Source organism: Notamacropus eugenii, chromosome 4 (assembly GCF_028372415.1).
Source record: "Notamacropus eugenii isolate mMacEug1 chromosome 4, mMacEug1.pri_v2, whole genome shotgun sequence".
Lineage (NCBI taxonomy): Eukaryota > Metazoa > Chordata > Mammalia > Diprotodontia > Macropodidae > Notamacropus > Notamacropus eugenii.
Window position 1 is genome coordinate 33023993 of NC_092875.1, and position 23493 is coordinate 33047485.

The following is a 23493-nucleotide window of genomic DNA, read 5'->3' on the forward strand; positions in this document are numbered from 1 at the left end:
AATCTAGGTTAAAAATACCCCTTCCACTGGCAGTGAAGGCCTTCCAAAATCCAGTGCTCACCAGCCCTTCTCAATTTATTGCAAACCATTTGTTCTACTTCATTCTCCCAATATTATAGCCAAACTGAGCATCTAGTTGTAGAAAGCAGATGAGTGATGCAGTGGATAGAGCTCTGAGCCTGGAGTCTCCCTGACTCCTGAGTTCAAACCCAATCTCAAACCTAGCTGTGTGACCCTGAGCAAGTGACTTTACCTGCCTCAGTTTCTTCAACTTGTAAAATGGAGGTCATAATAGCATTTACTGCCCAGAGATGTTGTGAGGACCAGATGAGATATTTGTAAATTGCTTAGCACTGTGCCTGGAACCTAGTAGGGACTTAATAAACTCTTGTTTCCTTACCCCCTTCTCCAAACTCAACGTTCTGGTTCCTATTTCCAGTGCATCCCCACAGCTCCTCCCCCCATGCTAGATAGACACTGTTTCTACCTTGAAGACTTTCCCATTCTTTGAGCCCTGGGCAAGGGCTCCTGCCCCTTCTGTGAAGCAACTTTGCCCACGTGGGTCATTTTGGTTGTTCAGTTGTTGTCCTCATGACCCAGTTTGGGGTTTTCTTGGCAAAGATACTGGTGTAGTTTGCCATTTCCTTCTCCAGCTCATTTTACAGATGAGGAAACTGAGGCAAACAGGGTTAAGTGACTTGCCCAGGGTGACACAGCTAGGAAGTGTCTGAGACCAGATTTGAACTCAGGAACATGAGTCTCCCTGACTCCAGGTTGGTGCTACTGTCCCATATAGATCATAGGAAGATAGATTTAATAGCTGGCCTTTCTCTTTCGTGTTCACTCATTTTACCCTCACCACCACCACGGGAGGTAGCTGCCTTATACAGATGAAGAAATGCAGGCTGAGCCAAGTTTAAATTATTGTCCAGGGCTCACTCAGGTACTAAGTGCCTGAGTCAGATTTTAACTCAGTTCTTTCCATCCTTATCGCCTACCTGCTGAGAGGGACCTAGGATGCCACTGAGTCCAACCCTCTCCATTGACACACGAGTAAACTGAGGCAGAGGAAGAGAAAGTGACTTGTCTACATGAATCATGTGCTGAGAGGGAGGAAGGACCTTGGATTCCTCCCTCTTGAGATTACCGATGTGGTTGGTTATTAAGTAGCAGGGACAGAATTCGAACCCAGAGTTCTCTGACATCAAAGCCAGAGCCTTTTCTAGGACCTGATTTGTCTAAGGTCCCACAGATAGGAAACGGGAAAGCCTGTCCTTGAATCCATGGCTCCTGAATCCCAAATAAATAAGACTCCCCCATCTAATGTCACAGGACATATAAAATCTAAAAGTAGGAATTCAGATAAGAAAGAGCTCATTGTGTACCATGGGTCAAAAATCCTGGAAGTCTTCTTGGAGGAGACACCATCAAACGCGTCTGTGGCTGTGCCCTGGCTTGTTGGGGGACGTTTGTGTTTTGTTTTTTAATCCGGATGGTTCCTCCCTTCTTTGACACAACAATATAGCCAGGGCTGTGGCTCTCTGCCCAGTCTTTCGCTCAAAGATCACAAAGGGGGTTTTGTGTTCCAGGAACAAAGGAGGCCCCCACCCTTGGCCAGCTCTTTCACTTTCCCTCCCAGCTCTACTGTTGTCCCAAATGATACCGTGACCACTTCCCAGAAGGGGAGATTGAGGCCTTAAGACAATGAGGGTTACATGGTCTTCTGACAAAGCTGCAGGGTACCCAGGCACTTGAGATCTCTGTGGCCTGGAATGTGCTCAGCAAGGTAGTGGAAAGAGCCTTGACTCAGAGTCAGAGGCTCTGGGTTTAAATCCTACCTCAGACATTCAGGACCTGTAGGATCTTAGGCGGTGGGGTCACATTCAAATAGAAACGGGAGCACTGAGATATTTAAAAGGATCCCTTCAGGGCACATATTCACTTAGAAAACCACAAATTAACATGATGGATGTTTTGTTGTATTTTTATTTTGTTAAATATTTCCCAAGGATATTTTAACCTGGTTCGGCTGCACTTGGAAGTATTCTGGCTGCCTGCAGCACATTCGACACCTCTAACCTGAATTAATGTGCCTGGAACTCAGTTTCCTCATCTGTGAAATGTACGGGGTAGATTACACGACCTTTGAGGCTTCTTTTAGCTTTGGTTCCACAAGCCTGGGCTTACTGCCTTCTAGAACGCCAGTATTAGGAAGAAGTTTAGAACAGTGTTAGAGCTGGGAGAGGTCCTTAGAACAAAGGGAAACTGAGTCAGAGGAAGCAGATGGCTTGGCTGACATCACAGAGTGAATCAAGGATTGGGAACCACGTCAACTGCCTACATGCAGCCCCTCAGGAAGGCACTTGGGCCAGTACAGGTCCCTTGGTCCTTTCCCAGGGCCATGGAGGAGAGGACAGAGATAGACCCCAGACAATTCCGGGAATGGTGGTAGCCCCCTCCTCAGGGTCTAGCCAGGTGGAGACGAACCAGCTGTAGCAAGTGGCCTCCGGGTATTTTCTCTTTTCTGAAGCCAGTGTAAGGCGAGATAAGAGGCAGGTAAATTCTTGGGCCCGGCACTCACTCACACACCTGTCCTGGCTCTGGGCCAGCCCAGGCCACTTCTGTTGGAGCTGCAGGATCAGGCTTCCAGTTTTCCAAAAATCATTTCATTAACTCAACACCACCCTAGGGAACTGTCCCATCAATAATTAAGGGGGTTCATTCACCAAATAAAGACACCCCCCCTTCCTGCTCTGTGCACTGGGGGAAGCTAGAGGTTGATCATTGGATCTGTTTTATTTGTTGTGCGTGGCCTGAATTCCCTGGGTTCAGCAACCTGGAGCAGAAGTCAGCCAACCAGAGCCCTCCTCCCCCTAGGGCAAACATTGGCTCAAGCTCTTGGCTTACCCAATGCCCCTGAAAGACAGGAAACTGTCAAGGCTGCATCTTAGGACCCACCGTGGGCCCCAATCTATAGAAGTAAAATATAAAACAGCCTAGTATGGGCTCAGTCATAATAGCTGACTGTAGCTAGTCCTTTAAGGCTTGTTTTGATCTTCACAGAAACCATGACTGCCCTGGAGGTACTATTTTGATACCCATTTTACAGATAAGGAAACTTCAGACCCAGAGAGAAGTGATTTATCTAGGGTCTGTGTGTGTGCGTGCGTGTGTGTGCGTGTGTGTGCGTGTGTGTGTGTGTGTGTGTGTAATTTAAATCCAGGTCTTTCTGACTCCATAAGGTGGCGTGATATAGTTGTTTAGAGCCCTCATTTTGGAGGGACATGACCCAAGTGGAAATTCTGACTATGCCCTCTTATTTTCTGCTTAATCTTGGGAAAGCTGCTTCCCCTCTGTGAGCCTCAGTTTCCCTACCTGTAAAATGAGAGGACTGGATGAGATCATCTCAAAGGTTCCTTCCAACTCTGAAATTCCTTGCTTCTTATGAATTTCAATGAATAATTGTTCTTTTTTCTCAATGGATTAATCACAAATATTGTTTGCGTACTTGTTGGAGACAGCTCTGGGTAGATTACAGTGGGAGTTGGTGGGTAGTTGGTCTCAGACCAAATGACTCACTTCTATCTCCTTTTGCCAGGTAAGTGATAAATTTCTGAACTTGGATCAGAAAAATACAGGTCCAAATCCTACCATCACTTACTAGCCATAGGACCCTGGGAAAGTGATTTAACCTCTCGAGACTTCAGCAAACTTAACATTAAAAGAGGGATAAGGATATTTACACTACCCACAGTGAAAGGTGGGGCATTACAGCTGATAAAACTGATGGAGAATCAGCCTCTGAGTCAGGAAAACCTGGATTAGATTTGTTCTCCCTCTCCCTTTCCCCTATCCAAATACCTGTCTTTCGGGGTTGTTGGAACACCAAGGAGATAATTGATGCAAAGCCATCTGCAAACTTTAAAGCACTAACTCTTCCCTTGTCTTGCCTTCTCTTTCTTTCCCTCCCCTTCCTTGCCTTCCTCTTTTCTTTTCTTCCCTGTTTTAGCCTCTTTCTTATGTTCAGTTCTTTACCTGAGTCTATCCCTCCTTGACCAGTTCAAGGAAACCATTTTCTCACCCCATAGAGTACTGGATGATTCTATACCTTAGTTGTGAGATTAGGAGGATGGGTTAAGGAAGACAGCCAAGCAAGATAAGAAAGGAAAAATTAGCAAAACAGAATTAATGAGGTGATTGTTGGGAGAAAGGACAGGAAAATGGTCTTAGATTTGCAAAAAGTTGAAAAAGTTTTGAGGAGGTATTTGGGTATTTGAAAAATAAGTCTGAAAATGCCCATCGGTACAGAGAGCAGGGAGAATTTTTCATGGTGACAACACTGTGAATGTAACATTTGTATTTTCTTCACAGAAGACTGCTCTCTGGGTCCCAGGTTGAAGTTTGTCTTCCTGTACAAGATTAGGTAATGGAATTCCAGCAATACCTCTCTACACTCCAGGTATCAGGGACAACTAACTGTTCTGAAGAGATTGAGCAGTAGCTTTTCAAAGAAATAAAAACAACATAGGGTCATAGATTTAGAGCTGGAAGTGTTGCGGTCTATGGGTGTTGGAAACCTGGAAATGCAGGGGTACAAGGCGGGGTCTGCCTCGAAAGAATTTGACCACTCAAACCTTCTTTCAGGCCAAGTAGTGAGTTTATGAAGACACTGGTTGGGTGGGCGAGGTTCCTAGTGGGTCTGCCATTATTTGAGATGCCAATATAAGCAAGCCAGATTTTTAGAATCTCTGCGTTTTAAGATTGATATTTTTATACAGAAAGACTGTGGGAAGATCTGGATTGGATCTAGAAATGGCAAGTAGCCTGGGGTGGTCAGGAGGTAACAAACAAAGGGGTCCTGGATGGGATTAAGGAGCATCAAACAAACTAATTAAGTAATCAAGGTGGGCTGGGGTGGGCCAGATCCCTTGGGTAGAGGCACCAGTATGTGAGCTACTGAAATTTAGGTGTACATCATTAGAGTCCCATCAGAAGAGACCTTTGAGGTCATATAATTCAGCCCCCTTTATAGATAAGGAGTCTTGGGTCCAGAGACAGGGGATCTGCTAGTAAATATTTAACAACTGGCTCTCAAGAAAAAAAAGTATGCATCACACAGTTTTAAGTTTGTTTAGTATGCATAATTAAGATTCTCTCCATCACTTTCTTAAGTCTAGACAGTCAACAAAATAACAAATCAACTCTTGAATTGTAGTATTTGCCGATTTCCAAAGTGTAAATGCTCATCTTGAAAATTTAACACGGGGCAGTTAGATGGTGCAGTGGAGAGAGCATGGCCCTAGAATCAGGAGGATCTGAGTTCAAATTTGGCTGCTATGCGACCCTGGGCAAATCACTTAACCCTAGTTGTCTCCCTGAAAGAAAAAGGAAAACAACACAAGCTGATTTCAGCTGGCTCTAGCATAACCCTGTCCAGAGGAATTATGATTTCTGCAGTCAGGCTGTGGAGCTGGAATTTGAATTCAAATTGCCTGACTCCAAGTTGAACATACTTTCCACTGCATTATTCAATGCTTTTTGGTAGAACGAACAAAAACACAACTCAGAACCTCTGTTCTGGGAAAGGGTCTACCATGCGTCTACTAAGATCATATTCCTTAAGAAATGTGTAATGGTCAGGACCTCACCAAAGAGTGGGTGATCTCTAGAATATATGCTCTGCCTGCCACCACTTCTGGGGAGTCTGATTCTGGGCATGAGCGATCCTATCCTCAGATTCAGAGAATGCCCAGGTATCCTATGACTGTTTCCTGTTAGTGTACAGTGTGTTGATAAACAAAACAAAATAATGTTTTAACTGTCTACAAATCTCTCTATCTCTGTCTCTGTCTGTCTCTCTCTGTCTCTGTCTCTGTCTCTGTCTCTCTCTCTTTCTTTCTCCCTCACCCTCTCCACCCCCCACCCTGCCTTGATAGCTCTCAAGTTAGAAGAAGGAAAAATTCTGTGGGGTCTGCTGTGGCCACCTTATCTCCCCACTCATTCACCGTGTAGTTGTGAACACCCATCGCCACTATGATTTCTTTTGTCTGTATTTATTCTTTACTCCTCTAAGGTGAACAATATTAGAATGAAACATCAGACCATGAGATTGTGAGCTTTGAAAGGTTGGGAGAACCATGAGAGGTCCAGTAACTGGAGTCCATGGCAGAGACTGCCAGCAGCCACAACGGTTATCTTGGGAGAAACCAACCTTGAAGATCTACCTATTTGACTCAGCCCAATTAGCCAGATCACTGGCTACAAGCAAGGAATGTTGTTTTTGTTGACTAGTATTTCACTCATGTCCAACTCTTTGTGACCTCATTTGGGGTTTTTTTGCAAAGATACTGGAGGGGTTTGCTATTTCCTTCTCATTTTACAGATGAGGGAACTGAGGTAGGCAGACGTAAAGTGACTTGTCCAGGGTCACAAGGCTCGTAAGTATCTGAAGCTGAATTTGAGCTCATCTCTTTCTGACTCCAGGTCCATCGATCCATCCACTGAAATTATACCATGGTAGATTGCACAGTACTGAGCACCGCTAGAAGATGATAAATAAATGCTTGTTGCCTGATTCGTTGCTGGAAGGAACTGAAAAATGTTTAGATTGGAAAGGAGAAGATAGTGATATGGTGGGTGTCTTCAAGTACTAGAAGGGCTGTCTGGCAGAAGAGGTGACAGATTTGATCTGTTTTGGACCCTGAAGGCTGAGTTAGGAGCCATTTATAGACATTTTAAGGTGGTTCATTTGGGCCTGATGCAAAGAAAAATTGGAGTTCTCTGGAAGGGGAATTGGGGCTTCCCCCTGAGGATTTCTTTTCCCTGGAGGTCCTTCAGCAGAGGCTGGAAAACCACTGGCTGGGAAGGGGGATCATAGAGGGGATTCCTGTTCAAGTAGGTTTCTTGACCTTGTGGCCCTCTTAGAAGAGTCTTTTTAAATGAATAAATTTAATAATGAATTTAATTAACAAATGAATAAAATTCATAAATAAGATTATTATATATAATATATGCATTGTATATTACATATCACATAAAATCAATCAATATATTAATTCAATGAATAAATTAAAAGACATAAAATTCCAAGGAAACCATTATATTGAAATATAGTCATGAAAACGTATTCAAGAGATTCACAGAAGCCAGGTAAAGAGCCCCCTGGCTAGAAGGAGGCTGAGGTCCCTCCAACCTTCTGTGTTATTTGACAAGGCAGTGGTGAGATTGGCATAAGATAAAGGATAGGGGAAGGAAACTAGTAGGTAGCATCTACTATATGCCAGGTACTTAAGTTCTAAGGGCTTTACAAACATTAAATCATTTGATCCTCAATTTAATTCAATAAATATTTATTAAGCGCTTCCTATGTGCCAGGGACTGTGCTAAGTTCTGCGGATATAAAAAGAGACAAAAGACAGTCCCTGCCCTCAAAGAGCTTATAATTGAAAGGGGGGAGATGACTTGAAACAAAGCAAGCTCAGGACAGGATAAATAGGAAATAATTAACAGAGGGAAGACACTGCAATTGGAGACGGCTTCCTGTAGGACGTGGGGTTTTAGTTGGGACTTAGAAGCCAGGGAGTAGAGGAGAAAGAGAATTTCAGGCCTAAAGAGGAGAGACTGAGAGTCTTCTTTGTGTAACAGCCAGAAGGCCAAACTCTCTGGATTGGAGGACCTACTGGGGGTAGGGTATAAGAAGACTGGAAAGGTAGGAGGGGGATCCTCACAACCGTCCCCCGCCCTGGGGCGGGGTTATTATGCTTATTATGACCATTTTACAGATGAGGAAACTGAGTCAAGCAGAAGAGAGGAAGAGAATGGAATACGTATTCAGATAGCATCGACGAGGTACGAAGCACTATGCTAAGTACTTTATAAATATTATCTTATTTGATTCTCTAGGAGGTAGGTGTTCTTTATATCCATATTTTATAGATGATACATGTAAAGTGCTTATTGACTGTCTGAGACTTATAGGGGAATTTAACTCAACAAGCATTTATGAAGCTCCTGTTCTACACAGGGCACTGTGCTTGATTCTGGGGACAGAGAGGGAAACCTGACACAGAGAAGCCTTGGTCTCGTCTTTGCCCTGGAGGAGCTTATGTTCAAGTTTAGTGGATTTGAAATCTCAGAGGACCTGGGTTTAAATTTAGATTCTTCTGCTTACTAGCTGTATGAACTTGGTCAAGTTACTTCCTTCTCTTTGCCTCAGTTTGCTTATATGTAAAATGAGGGAGATGGACTAGGTGACCTCTATGTCTCTTGGGCACTAAACCCATGATCCTGTGTCTTGGCTAGAAGGACCATGAAGTAATGTAAAGAGTCCAGTACTGGGCGTCAGAATTCCTGGACTCTAGTCTTAAATTTGATACCAATTCATCAGACTAAGGTATAATCTAGTTCTCCTCTTTGGGACTGGTCTTTAAGTTCCAAATTATCTCAGAAACTCTATCACTCTGTGATTATATGAACCTCTCGATACAAGATATCTTGTGCTTAAGGGCAAAGGACAATGAAGTTGGAGTTTTTAGGGATCAGAGATAGAGCTATCACTAGGGTGGGGATAGTCATGGCATTGTGCCAGGAAGCCGAGATTTTGAAGGTGCTACCAGAACTTGTGGTTTCTATAACAGGTTGGAACAACTGAATTCAGGACATGAGAGGAAATGGCAAACCACTCCAGTATCTTTGCCAAGAAAAGCCCCAATGGGGTCATGAAGAATCAGACACAACTGAAATGACTAAACAACAACAAAGCACCAATAGTTAATTAAAATAGGAAACTGACAGATGGTGGAGTCTTCCCCCATTATGACCATATCTAGGGTGAATTTTTCCCCAGCATAGTTGTGGCCTGGTGATGACATTCCCAATGGTGGGCTGATGGCATTCCCATGACTCCATCCTCTTCCGACAAGTTGCTTGGAATTTTCTTAACCCACATATCCCTGTGTCCTGCTGTCTGAAGTCTCTCCTTATATTCCACTTTGCCCTGAGCATATTTGGAGTGCTTGCCTTGTGTATCCAAATAGCTAGTTATAACAGAGGAGATGACACCTGAGAGTCTGGTAGGTAGACTTAAAACCATTGAGTTCAATGCTATTGCCCAGAGTTGAGGCTCACCTCCAACACTTACTTCCTCTGCAGCCTTAGATCAAGTCATTCCAACTCTGAACCTTCAGAGAATCATTGAATCTTTAAGATGGGAGGGACCTTAGTAGCCATCTGGTCCAACCTATATGCTATAATAATCCTTAATCTACCATACCTGAGAGGTACCCATCCCACCTTTGCTTGATGTTAGACAGTACCAAGGCCAAACACAGTACCTGAGGCATTCCATTGGAGATCTATCAAGTTGACATTGAACCATTAACTCAGTGGTTTTTAAAGGTTATGCCAAGGTGCAGTAGTGTGCTGCCAAGTTTGTGCCACAAATTGTATGGAAACTATATTTTCAATGGCATGAGAATGTGTGGATCTCTGGACTCTCTTGCAGTATGCCTAGATTCCTTACAGTAAAGAATAATAAATATCGTGCTATAATTAAAAAAAGTTTGAGAACCATTCCATTGAGGACTACGCTTTGAGTCCAGCTGTTTCATCCTCTTTGAAGTCATACATTTTATTATATTTTATTTCTCCTCTACCAGCTTCCCTAGCAGAATAGTGAAACAACCGATCCTGCTGAGTTCATGGGATTTAGGGTGACCTTCTCCCTCTAAAGAGGCCCTAACTCAAGACTCAGACTGGTTTCAGTCTTAAAGTCTGGCTTCTAAGAGAGAGGTCTAGCTCTCTTCTAATAATACACTTTGGCTCCCAAAGCTCCATCCTGAAGTCCCAGGAAAAGTCACTTCAAGATTAGGTATAGCTCATGTCTAGGGTTTCCCCAAAAGGAATACTCAATATTCTTCATAGATCGTATATAAGGAAACTTTTCCAGACTCAAAAGAATCACAATCATCCTAGCAGTTGTTATGTTCATCCTTTGTTTTTGAGGAGGACCATGACATCAGAGAAATGATGACATGACTTGCACTTGTTATTTTCTTTTCCTCTTTTGTTTTATTTGCCAGTCTGATGTATGTGAAGTGGAAGTTGAGTTGTTTTAGTTTGATTTTCTCTTATTGTTAGTCATTTAGGACTTCTTTTTTCATATTGTTATTGATAGCTTGAATTTCTTCCTCTGAGACCAGTTTATATCCCTTGACTATCTATTGATTTCAGGGCACGACTCTGTGGACTTGGCTGTTGTTGAGTCATTTTTCAGTCATGTTCTACTTTGTGATCCCATTTGGGCTTTTTATGGCAGAGATACTGAAGTGGTTTGCTATTTCCTTCTCCGGGTCATTTTAAAGATAAGGAAACTGAGGCAAACAGGGTTAAATGACTTGCCCAAGGTCACACAACTAGAAAGTGTCTGAGGCCAGATTTGAGCTCAGGAAGATGAGTCTACCTGACTCCAGGTCTAGTGCTCTATCCACTGCACCTCTAGACCATCTCAGATCTTTTTCAGCTCTGAGAACCCTACTATTTCCTAAGACAGTTCCCTGGTCTTTGACAGTAGATGAGTGAATGAAAAATGCTGGGAGTAGGGGGAAGATAGGGAGAGCATTTAAAATCATGTTTCAGACTTTCTCTGGAATCCATACTTGCTCAAGGTTTTGGCTTCATAGTTCTGTGTTCAGCTCCAGAAGGCTTGGGGCTGCGTTGGATGGGCAGAGGTCTGTGGAGGGATGGGGCCAGGAGAGTCTTCAGAATCTGGGCCTGGGTGGATGAAGGAAGCACCTCTGCTGCTTGAAGTGTCTCCAGGGCCTTTCTTTTCTGAGCCCCGTTTCTATCCTCAGTGTGTTGGCAGACTTGAGCCATCTGATGTGTGTGTGACTGTGGGGGTGTGATGAGGGGGAGGGGGGACCAAGGGAATCCAAGGAGAACAAGTTATGGTTCCTTCAGGCTGGGTCCATCTGCCTCCACCTTGTGTCCTTTCCCACCCCTTCCCTCTCTACCTGAGGAAGTGATTGATTAGTTTTTTCTTAGGTATAAATATTCATATTCTTGGTTTCTGTTTAGGAAAACCTGTCTCAGCTTCATTTCCTAGCTAGGGAACACAGGAGCCCAAGGTGGAGTGGGGGTAGGTATTATAGGCCAGCACTGGTGCTAGGAATAGGGTGGGGTTCCCAGATCTAGTCCAGTGTGCTGTCCAGACCCCTCAGAATGGGGAGCTTGAGATGGGAAATCTCCTTTGTCCCTCCATACAGGATCCTGGCCTTGCTGGGGAACAATCCTAGAAGATTCAGAGAGTGGGAGGTCATTTAGGTCATCCCTCCTCCCATCCCCACAGATCTGGAGATGCTTGGATCCAGGCAGGGAGCTTGGCCATTCTCAGATTTTAAGGGCCTTTAAGGAGATTTTGCGATTCTTGTGTCTTGGGAAGCTCAGGAGTTTTCCTTGTCTGTGGTGGCCTCAAGAGGCCTCTTTCTGAATCCCTCTTCCCCTTTGATCCCCCTTCCTTCCAGTTTCTGCCAGGGAGTGTGAGAAGACTCCATACATTTGGGTTAAATTAGGAACTATTGGGGGATGGGAGGGAGGATGGGGAGTTGTGTAGGGAGCAAGAGTCTCCTTGTTTTGTTGGATCCCGGGCCCCTCCCTCCCAGGAGTCTCTTAAATTTGAGGTTTGGAAGCCCGCGCATGGGGCACCTTCCTCATTCGGGGGAGCGGTGACTCCGCGGTGCCCACTCTGGCCAACCTGAGAACTTTACCCAAGAGCTCCGCTGGCTGGTCAGCCTCGAAGGGGTGCGTGGAGAGGCTCCTGGCACAGTGGGAGCCCGGGGATGAGGAGAGGGATTAAATGGAATGGTTGGCAGAGGAGGAGACTTTTTCTTTTAACTATACAATCAATCTGCCTTCATTCTACCCCAGTCCTTAATTTCCTAGGCATCCTCGTCCCCAGGAGCCATGGCAAACTTTGGGTCTTTCCTGGCCCGGGTTTCATCCCCTAAACCCGGAACAGAGCCATCTGGCTAGTCCCAGGCTAGTCTCTCCCTCAATCCTGGGGCAGAGCAAAACTGAATCTCCTGCTAACTCCGGACCTGAATAGGGCTAGCCTCAAACCCGGGGCCAGAAATTAGCGCGACCAGTCCAGCCCAGAACTGAACCTTCTTGCTGGTCCTGGAGCAGAGCTGCCCCTCCCCCAATCTCGAAACCCCGACTAATCTTTGACCAGAGCTGCGCCCCACCTTATCTCATGTCAATTCCAGAGCAGAGCTGGACCCTCATTCCCAACCACAGTGGCATTCTCCCCCACCCCGCGACCCTCAGTCTCGGACTAGAGCTAAGCCTCCGTGCCCACCTTCACCCATCCTGACTACGAATGCTTCCTCCTCACCCTCCAGTCTCCAACCAGACTCTTTCCACCCTCATTACACGTCTATACTAGATCAGCTCTCCTCCTTAACCCCTACCCCCCATTCTGGATAGATTGACCAGAGCTGCACCCAAATCTCCAGTCAGGAATAAATCTCTTCCCAGACTGGCGCCGCACACCCAGTTCCAAGCCCAAGCTGGAAAAAAGGAGATACCTTTCCCCATTCCGCACCACCGCTGCTTCCTCCCCACTCCCCAGTTTCCGACCAGAGCTAAACAGCCCCTCCTCCCATTATGCCCCTATCCTAGACCAGCCCCTACTCCCTTCCACTCCCACCTTCCCTCCCCTCAGGGTGCAGAACTGAGCCTTGTAGCCCCCTCCCAATTCTAGACTCAGAAGGCGAATCCCAGGCTCCAGCCATAGCTAAGGCTTCTCCCACATCCTAAATGGGCAGCACCCTTAATGCCAGGGGTATCCTTCCCCATCTCGGCTTAGAGTTGCGTCCCTCCATGCCAGGCTAGATTTGCTCCCCAGGGTGGAGAGAAGCTCTAAGGACTGACGCGGAGAGCGGGCACTGGGCAGATGTCGGGGGTAGTCGGCAGAGGGCGTGCGTGGGGAGGTGGGATTACGATAGAGGGGGGAGAGCTCTTCTGAAGCCGCCCCCTCCTCCGCCCTCCCCTGTCCTGCCCAGTACCACGCCCGCCCGTTCTGTGCTCCAGCTGGTCCGGGTGGGGCGCGGGGGGCGGGCCGAGGGAGGTGCTAGGGCAGCGCGGCGCTGGCTGCCGATGCCTCCTCCTTTGCTCGCTGCCACCCTCCCGAGCCACCTGTAGAGCCAAGACAGCCGTTGGTTCCCCCCCCCCGCCCTCCCAAGGACCGCTCCACTCCCTGCCCCTCACTCCTGGGGGAGACCCCCAGCGCACCCCTGCTCTCCATCCCAGCTCCTTAGCGATCTGCTCCCCCCTCTCCCCGCCCCCGCAGACTGGGGCGCAGCGCTCTGGACATGTAGCAGCCGCGAAGGCTGCGGCCCCGGGACAACCAGCCTGCTGCCTCTGCGCTCCGGCCTCCAGCCGCACCCCCAGCGCAAAGTTAGACTATGGCTCGGAACATCTCTCTGAATTTTCGCGTGGTGGAGGGACGGGACCTGCCAGCCAAAGATGTGTGAGTCTCCCTTCTCCCCGACTACCCCATTTTCTTTCTGCTCCTCTTCCCCATTTTTTGGGGATAATGAAGTCAGTCAAGCATTGCATAAGGGCCCACTATGTGTCTGGCACTGTGCAGGGCGCTGGAGGCGCCTAGGGACTTTCCGCCTTCAGCCTAGATGGGAAACCCTGGAGAAGAGCAACCTATCCCAACCAAGCCCCACCCTGGCCCCTGCAGAGCCTGTTGACTCTCCCAGAAGTTTGGGGGAACAGGTCGTGCCAGCTTTGACCTCCCCAGACCTTATCACTGTCTCCCCACCCCTCCTCCCAGCCGGTCCAGGCAGATGGCTTCTCATTCTAGGTTGAAAATTAGGGCATCTCTCCCCAGACAGTCCTGGTGGAGGGAGTTGTGGAGTTTGGGCTGAAGCTTTCCCACAGGGCTTGGGGGCGGGGGTGGGGGGGCAGGGGGAGGGAGGGGGGACGGTGTAGAACAGCGGTGCAGAATAGATCCCCTTTGAGAGTTGTTCAGTTTCAACCTGCCTGGGGTATTGGCAGATGGAGGATGGCTCTGGAAGGAGAGATGAGCTGTTGAGGGCATGTGGGCATTCTCTTCTGTGCACCTTGGCGTGAGCTCCCCGTGACAGGGCCTCTTACCCTATGCTCCTCCGAAGGTCCTGAGTTCAGTCAGTTTTCATCCCTAGTCCCCACCATGCTAGTACTGGCTAGTCAAGTCTGTACTGGTGAGGGGTCGGGGTTCGGTACTCAGCCGCAGCACATCTCACATTCTCCCAGAGTTCTCAGCCAGGTTAAACCTATTTTGGGAAGTAAGAACCAGTCACCTTTCATCTTGGGCCTTTCTTAGCCTGGGCCTCAGGACTCCAGGGTACATCTGTTCACCTTGGCTTCAGGGGTTGTGGGAGAAGGTGGGTCAGTGATTGGCCCATGCTTGGTATTGGTCTGATTAGGGCAAGAGACCCTTGATTCTAGACCTTCTATACTCCTTGTTCCTATGATATGACCCTTTTTCAGAGGCATTGGGTCAGCAAAAATGTGGAATGCCATCTCCACCCCCTTCCTCATAGGGCTTGCCTTTATCAGGGAAGGGACTCTGCCTGTGAGGATGGAATGCCCATGGAGAAGATTGGAGACAGTAGTAGGCAGGCTGAGAATTCCCCCAGTGGTTTGGAGGCATGGACAGACCTCCATTTTGGAGCAACTAAAACAATATGCTTGGAGTCAAGAGAAACCTGGGTTCCCTGTGTAATGGAATGAACATCGGACTTAGAATCAAAAAGACCCAAGTTTGTGTCTCAATACTAACCTTGGGGTAGCCATCTCAATCAGTTAAGTCAACAAGCATTTATTAAGCACTGGGGATACAAGGAAAAGGCAGCTATGTGGCACAGTGGATAGAGTGCTGGGTTTGGAATCAGAAAGACTCACCTTCCTGAGTTCAAATCTACCTTCAGACACTTCATAGTTGTGTAACCCTAGGCAAGTCACTTAACCCTGTTTGCCTCAGTTTTCTCATCTGTAAAATGAGCTGGCGAAGGAAATGGCAAACCATTCCAGGATCTCCACCAAGAAAACCCTAAATGGAGTCATGAAGAGTTGGACTCAACGAAACAACAAGATATGAGAACAAAAAAAAGACACGATATTTGCACTCAAAGAGTTAAGATTGTAATGGAGGAGATGATTATATATCTGTATGTAGTATAATATTAAGGGAATAAATACAGAAGTTCAAAGCAGTTAGCAACAAGGAAGTTTGGGAAGGAAGGTGCCAGCACTCGGTTGGAGGATCCTATGAAGAAACCAGGGCTCGAGTTGTGCCTCAAGGGAACAGAGGGCTTTATGAGGAAGAGGCAGGAGGGAGGACGTACCAGGTTTGTGGGGTGGCCAGGGTAAAACCACAGAAATAGGAAATGTTGCGTTGTATTAGAGGAGCAGAGAGCAGGTCGGTTTGGCTGGATTGCAAGAGGGAGAGTAACATCTAAGGATTCCGGAAAAGCAGATTGAGGCCCTTATCTGTAAAAAGAGGATAATGGTATCATCGGTACCTAGCTCACAGGGTTGTTATGGACTCCAAGGAGATAATGGATAGAAAAAGCAGTTTAAAATTTGCAAAGTGAAATGTAAATTCCAGATATCAGTATTAAGCATGTCACAGCTGTGATCTCTTTTGACCCTCTCTCATGTTGGGGCAATTGAGGCATGGTAAGGTTAACTTGTTGGCGTGTCAGAGAGTATGCCCTGCTCTAGGGTGCCCAGATATGTCTTCTTGCTCACTCAGAGGTTTGTGCTCCACTGGGTTGGAGCCAGGAGACATTACTGCCCACATTGCTGGTGTGGAGTTAGTGTATGTATGTGTGTATGTGTGTGTAAAATGTGTCACAGTGTCTGGCTTCAACTCTGGTTCTCTTCCCTGGGTGCTTTGATTTAGGAGTTTAACAAGGAAGTAATGAACCGAGTCACCAGGAAGGAGGAGAGCGGGTGGGGAGAGCTCCTGGGCTTTTCCAGGCAGGCAGAAAGAATTGGGGCACTTAGCTTCTCCCAGAACCTTGTGTCCTAATCCCACTCTACCTACACTTCCCTGGTGTGGAAATGCCATCCTTTCTCACAGATCCCATTTTAATCCCTGAGAAAGGTCCCATGTACTGGAGACCTCCCTTTGGTGAGGGGGAAGGGAGTGGTTCCCTTACCCTCCCCACATCTGTGTGACTTTGGGCAAGTCATTTAGCACCCTTGGGTCTCAGTTTCCTCATCTGTAATGTGGGGGATGTTAGACTACTGGGGTCCCCTCTAGATCCAGGATCCTGCAATCCCCTGTGGGGCTTGGTTCAAGTCCCCTCTCTGAGCCTCAGTTTCCCCTTCTGTAAATAAGAAGGTTGGATTACATGATCTTTAAGTCTTGATATAGTATGGTTTTTACAAAGGATCCCTTCATTTTCCTCCAAGCTTGAAGTCATGAGGTGGGTGTGGGGGCAGAAAGGGGATTTGGGGAAAATTTGTGCTGGACTAAGGGCAGGAAGCTGACATGATCTCATCCTGAATTGGAGCTGCTGTCTGCTTCAGGAAGACTCTCTTGTATTGCCTCAGTTTCCCCAGTTCTGAGTCAAGAAAGATAAGCTTCTTCCTCTACTTTCCCCCTACCTTAAACTTGTACCTGAACCTGCTTCTCCCCTTGAAAACATCACCCAGAGAAAGAAAGAATTCTGTGGGTCTCCAGGGACTTTGCTGATGGTATCTCAGGGGAAATCTTTCCTTTTCTACCACTATTTGTTCAGTTGTGTCAAACATGTCCAATTCTGTGACCACATTTGGGGTTTTCTTGGCAGAGATCCTGGAGTGATTTGCCATTTCCTTTTCCAGCTCATTTTACAGATGAGGAAACTAAGGCAAATAGGATTAAGTGACTTGTCTAGTGTTACCCAGCTAGGAAGTGTCAGAAGCCAGATTTGAACTCAGGAAGATGAGTCTTTCTGACTCCTAACCCAGTGCTCTATCCACTGTACCACCTAGCTGCCACCATCCATAGGTGGGGAAACTGAGGTACAAGAAGGGATCCTGGCATCCAAGCCAGGTAGACTGCTGATTCTTTCATCCCTAGGGTCTCTTGGGTGAATATGGCTGCTTTCCTATTCTAAAACTTTCCAGCTCTGAAAGGCTACTTTGAAAGGAGTTTGGTCCAGGATTGATTCAGAGGTCTCTGAAGAAACACCAGCAGATGCCAGATATCCTTACTAGACATGAGAAAAGTGGAAGGGGGGAGACTGTAGTTGCCTTTCCCACAAACAGGAAGCAGGAGGGCCCAGTCCCCATCCCTGTGGGAAAGGCTGAGAGGCCAGGTTCAGGGCAGATCACATCCTGCCAAGTAGGCACTTTCCTTGGGTGACACCGGACCACCCCTATCTGATGGGAGTTTGATAAGGACCCTTCCTTACGTCAGCAGCTCTGAGGGTGAAGAGGGAGGCAGCCTTCCCAGAGAGGGATCCAAGACACAAAATGTTGGGAGGTCAAACCAAAGCCACCTGGGAAAGCACTTTGCTTTATGGATCTCTAGCCAAGTCTCAGCCCTCGCCCAATTGACTCATGGAAAACTGAGGCAGAAGGGAGAAAAGCTTTTCAGTCAGTGAAAGGGAGGCTGTAAGTCAGGAGGAGAATTCTGATCCAGTGTGTTGATATGAATGCATAGGGCCCACAGACTGAAACCAGATTTGAACTTAGGCCTCTGATTATTTTAGAAGCATAATCAGTTTCTGATTGATTCCTATTTGTGTGACATTGGACAGATCACTTCATTTTCCTGGGCCTCAGTTTCCTCATTTGTAAAATGGAGAGAATAATAGCCCTTATTCCCAGGGTTGTTGTGAAGAGCAGCCCTTCAAGTGTAATATAAGGGACAGCTATTATATGGTTCAGGATTTAAAAGACCCTCTGGTCTTCATGTTCCCATGAGGGTAAGGCATGCAGATATTATTCCCAATTCTTTTTAAAGAGTCCTGTGTTTTCTTTGGTGGGCAATGATGCTTCCAGTGGGTCACTGGTTCTAACAGTATAAGTCAGTGCCTGCTCTGATGTTTGTATTCTTAGAGAGCTGACTGAGTGGTTAAATCACTCCCCCAGGGTCCTATGGGCAGTCTGTGTGAGAGGTGACACTTGGACCCAGGCCTTCCTGACCCCTAGGCCGAACCTCTACCTATTTATGTCACATGGTATCCCCATCTTACTGATGAGGACACGAAAGCTCGGAGAAGACAGTGATTCCCTCAAGGTCACTCAGTAAGTGTCCCAGTGGGGTTTCAAACCCAGGTCTCTAAGCCAGTCCTCCAGCCCCCATGCCACTGATGTACGGGATTGGGAGAGGGAACCAGATCAAGCCATGGAAATGGGGAAGCAGTGTTAGGAGAGTGGTCAGGAGCTGACATATTGGCAAACCATAGCACAGAAGGCTCTGAAAGGTTTGGGAAAGAGGCGGGGGAAGACTAAAGCCACCAGCTTCCAGATTGTTCCTCTGTGACTCACTTATTGTCACTTATTCTCCTTTCCCTCCCCTCTCCAAATAAAAAGCCAGATCCGACATGGGTCTGTTCAAACCCAAAATGGCTACGTTCATCGTTCAGTCATTTCAGTCATGTCCAACTCTCCGTGACCCCTTCTGGGTGTTTTCTTGGCAAAGATACACCATTTCCTTCTCCAGCTCATTTTACAGATGAGGAAACTGAGGCAAGCAGGGTTAAATTACTTGCCCAGGGTCACATAGCTAATGAGTATCTGAGGCCAGATTTAAACTCAGGAAAGTAAGTCTTCCTGACTCGAGGCAGAGCTCTATACAATTCCCTAGGTAACTGCCCACACCTGGCATTTAGTAGGTGCTTAATAAATGTTTATTGATTGATTGTTCTAGGCAAGCAGATCTATTTGCCATTCCTTACCGCCTGTGTGTGAGATCTCTCACCTCCAATCTTTTGTGTAGGCTAGGTACTTCATGCCTGGAAGGCACTCTCTCCTCACCTCTACCTCTCTGGATCCCTAACTTACTTTAAAGCATTGCCCATGTGCCATCTCTTACCTATCAGGCCATTCCTGATGCCTTCCCCGCCCCCTTACTAAAGTCAGTCCCACTCATTACATTCCATTTGGTTTATATTTATTTATCTATAAACATGTTGTTTTTCCTCCGGTGTGTATGATTCTGGAGGGTGATGGATTGTTTCATTTTTGTCCCTATTCCCAGGACCTGGTGTGCTAGAGGGTTCAATTAATACTTGAAAGAATGAGGAAATTGAGATCTGGAAGGGGGCATTCATTTTCAGGCTTGGGTAGGTCCCTTCCAACTCCAAAATTCTGTGACCTGCCCTGGCTCATGTAGCCGGTGAATATCAGAGGTGGGTTGTGAACCCAGGTCTTCCTGACCGCATTCCTGCAGGGCTCTGTCCACTATAGCCCAGACAGCAGCCCTTCTGTGTATAGGACACAGTGTCCTATACACAGTGTATAGTGTATAGTGGAGTGTTCAACATTAGTTGTGGTGGAAAAAGTCATCACTTAAACCAGCTTTAGCTAATCTGGTCCCTGGGGGACAGAGAGCTGACTTTGCCATTGAGTTTGCCTGTGTGAGAGACCTTGGCCACGTCATTTCACTTTCCTGGGCCTTTGTTTGCTCATCTTTAAAATGAGGGGGTTCGACTGGGCAGCCTCTGTGGTCCTTTCCAGAGTTAGGTCTATGATCCTGTGGTTTGGGATTAAATCCTAGCTCACCTTGTATTTTCTGTGTGTCCCTGGGCAAATCAATCAACCTCTCTGGTCCTCAGTTTAATCATTGATAGAACAAACAGCTAACATTTTTATAGTTCCTACTATGTGCCAGGTACACTGTGCTAAGCATTTTGTGATTATTCCCTCCTTTGATCCTTAAAACAGCCCTGGGAGGCAGGTGCTATGATTATCCACATTTTACAGCTAAGGAAAGTGAGGCAGATGTAGGTTAAGTGACTTGTCCCTAGCAAGTGTCTGGAACAGGATTTGAACTCAGGTCTTCCTGATTCCAGGCCCAGTGCTCTACCCAGGCAAACAGAGGCTAAGTGGCTTGCCCAGGGCCCACAGCTAGTAAGTAACTGAGTTAGAATTTGAACTCAGGTCTTCCTGACTGTCTAATCCAGTGCTCTATCCACTGCACCACTTAGCTGCTTGTAAAATGAGGTCAGACCACATGATGAATGAGCTCCCTTCTATATGATGCTATCTGTGATCTTTAAATCATAATGAACATATAAGAAAAGGGATTTTACATGGTAACTTTATTATAGATTTAGAAGGAATGGCAGGTTGTACAGAGCAGAATTATAATTTCAAGTGCAATCATCTTTTTTTTTATTGTATTATATTATGGAAATGCTTGTTTTAGTCCATAAATTAAAAATAAAATAAATGTGAAAAGCCCAGTCAGCACAGTGATAAGTATTTAATAAATGCTTTTGGCTTCCTTGCCTCATTCTTTCCTCCATCCTATTGAAAGGAGTGAGGGTACTAAGAGGTGGCTTGTTCTCAGAATACCTACACAAAGTCTCCAGTTTAGGAGATGGCCCAGTCATGTGTGAGCATCTCCAAGGAGCGTCTAACTGTAGACACAAATCAAAGGTTTGGCAGCTCCTAACCATGAGATGCTCTCTCCACAGGTCTGGCAACAGTGACCCCTACTGCATTGTCAAGGTGGACCATGAGGTGGTGGCCAGGTGAGCATGGTGGAAGCTGCACAGCCTAGGCTCTGTAAGGGTGGGTCTGGGGGCTGCCCTTCTTTGGGCATCAGGCACTGTCTTTCGAGGTTGTTGACCCACACTTGTGGCCTCTCTAGGAAAATGCAACTCACCCTGACGTTCATCCATTGTCTTTTTATTAAATGCCTTTTTATATAGATGAAAAGCCTTGTGCTAAGTACGAGAACCTGATGTTTAATGCCATTAGGCCTTAAAGAGTTACTTGGGGCAAGGGTCTAGGACTCCTGGGTTCTATTCTTAGCAAATCTTGGATTTCAATAGTCTGGGTTGAAACTGTAGTATTATAGTTTCCTAGTGTAGTATTACTACTTGCTACTTTCTTGTCTACCTTGTACTGGCTATGTGACTCTGGGTAAGTCTCTTAACTCTATTTGGCTCAGTTTCCTCATCTGTAAAAGGAGCTGGGGAAGGAAATGGCAAACCACTTCATTATCTCTGCCAAGAAAACCCCAAATAGGATTGTGAAGATTCAAACACAATGGAACAACATCAAATTTGTGACCTTTACTAAGATTGTTTTCTCCTTTGGGCCTCAGTTTCCTCTGCTGTAAAATGAGAGGGTTAGACTAGGTAGCCTCTGAGGCCTTTCCAGATCTAGAGCCCATGATCCCCACATGGGGCATATGACCTCTATTTGGTCCTTTGGGGAATCCTGGGTGTGGCCATGGTGGGAGCAGGGCATGAAAGGTTTGACCCAATCTCTGTTTCACCCATCCCTGTGTCTCCATAACCTCTTGATTCCCTGACCTCCTCCCAGTGTTGACTCACCAGCTGCCAAGGCTTCAACCTGCCACCCCTCCCAAAGTTGGCTTGAGTTACCTCCTAATTCCCAAACTGAGCCGGTTCCTTCCTTCCCCACCCACAGCTCTGTCCACGTTGGGACTGTGAGTGTGTGTACGTGTGTGTGTATGTGCATATGTGTATGTATGTGTGTTTGTGTAACTGTGTGAATATATATGTGTGAGTATGTGTATGTGTGTATGTGTGTGACTGTGAGTGTGTGTATGTATTTGGGTGCTCCTGCTTGGTTGTCCAGTCCCTTTCTTTCACCCTCCAGGACAGCCACTGTGTGGAGAAACCTGAATCCATTCTGGGGAGAAGAGTTCACCCTGCACCTGCCACTGGACTTCCATCATTTGGCCTTCTATGTTCTGGATGAAGACACCATTGGGTGAGAGCCCCTGGGGGGTGCCCTGAGGCAGGGCCAAGGACTACTTGAGGAACCTGTCACTGTCCAGCAGTGACTGGGCTTGGCAGAAGCCTGAGGATGATGACTCTTCTCCTTGGGCAAAGCCTGTTTGGCTCTCAGAATAATAGATGGTAGAACATTAAAGTAGGAAGGCATCTGAGATGTAGTCAAGAAAGCCTTCAGAATATGGCACATCAGGGCTAGGAGGGCCCTTAGAACAGGGGATGTCAGAAATGGGAGGGGTCTTAGAACAGAGGATGTCAGAGCTAGGAAGACTCAGAACAGGGGATGTCAGGACTAGGAGGGACTTTAGAACAGGGGATGTCAGAGCTAGGAGGGGCCTAAGAGCATATCTTGCTCCATCTACGTTCTTTCACTGAGAAGAAAGGAAGCTGAAAGCATGGAGGGGATGCCAGCAGCATCTTGTCCTCTGTCATTCTGCCCATAGTGAGAGTTAGCACCTATTAGGAAACAATCTGTTTCCTCCTCTGTAAAATGATTGGGTGGACTTCATGGATCTCTGTCTTCTGTGATCCTCTTTTGGTGGGAAGGGCCGGCCATTTCAAGAGGTTGAGAAATGGCAGAGTGAGCCCTTGGAGTTCTAACTGGACAGTGCCCACGGCAAAGTGCCCACAGCAGGTGTGATTACATCTACCCCAAGCTGGGGCTCAAGCCCTCTGTTGTCCACTTATCCTCACAGACAAGGGTTTAGAATGAGCAGGTTTGTCGCCCTGTTCTCCCCTGCTCCCTTGCAGACTCTCACTCCAGGTATCCATCACCATGTTCCCTGCAGACATGATGACATTATTGGCAAGATCTCACTGAGCAAGGAGAGCATTGCAGCAGCAAGTCCCCGAGGTGGGTATCTTGTCAGGGCACATATATGGGGAATGGAGCCTGAGGGCCCAGAAGGCTCTTAGAACATAGAATGTCAGAGCCAGGAGGGTCTTAGAACCTTAGGAGGGCCTTTAGAACATAGAATGTCAGAGCCAACAGGGATCTTAGAACAGAGAATGTAAGGGCTAGCAGGGATTAGGGAGCATAGACTTTCAGATCTCAGAGGAGTGTTAGAACAGAGAATGGTACTACTTCTGGTTGGTACTTTGAGTTTCTTAGGTGCCATGGGGAAAGATACATCAGTGTCCATCTGGATGATGGTGTTCCTTCTGACTTTTTCTGATGCCAGGGATTGATAGCTGGCTCAATCTCAGCCATGTGGACCCAGATGAGGAGGTACAAGGGGAGATCCACCTGGATGTGAAGCTATTGGCAGAAACCCAGGGGCCTTGGCTCCGTTGCCACATCATTGAGGCTCGGTATGGTCCCTGCTATGAGGGTTAATGGGAGTGGGGTGAGTGGAGCCTCCTTGTCTCTGGGGGATAAAGTGGACATAGTGAGAAAGGGGAAGTTGGGTAGATGGGTGGGCCTTAGCATTGGAGGATTTCTGCTGAGATTTGTCTTCCCTAGCTGCTTATATTGAGGCACTCTGAAACTGGGAAAGGTTATGGGCAGTTGGAA

The 23493-nt window shown here is 46.8% G+C and overlaps 1 protein-coding gene across 5 annotated transcripts in view; it reads left to right on the forward strand.

The window, feature by feature from the left end:
- Positions 1-13155: 13155 nt before the first annotated feature.
- Positions 13156-23493, forward strand: part of RASAL1 (RAS protein activator like 1) — a 45855-nt gene continuing 35517 nt past the window's right edge. For 2 of the 5 annotated variants that reach the window (XR_011965322.1, XM_072600389.1), the window contains exons 1-5: positions 13159-13525; positions 20688-20744; positions 21844-21957; positions 22769-22833; positions 23162-23291. Coding sequence is in view for 4 of the 5 variants with exons in the window: in XM_072600389.1 (XP_072456490.1) it covers positions 13461-13525; positions 20688-20744; positions 21844-21957; positions 22769-22833; positions 23162-23291 (431 nt within the window). In the remaining variant the exon portion in view is untranslated. Of the gene's footprint in view, positions 13526-20687; positions 20745-21843; positions 21958-22768; positions 22834-23161; positions 23292-23493 lie in introns of all 5 variants that reach the window. The other 3 variants (XM_072600392.1, XM_072600391.1, XM_072600390.1) reach the window with 3 other exon arrangements.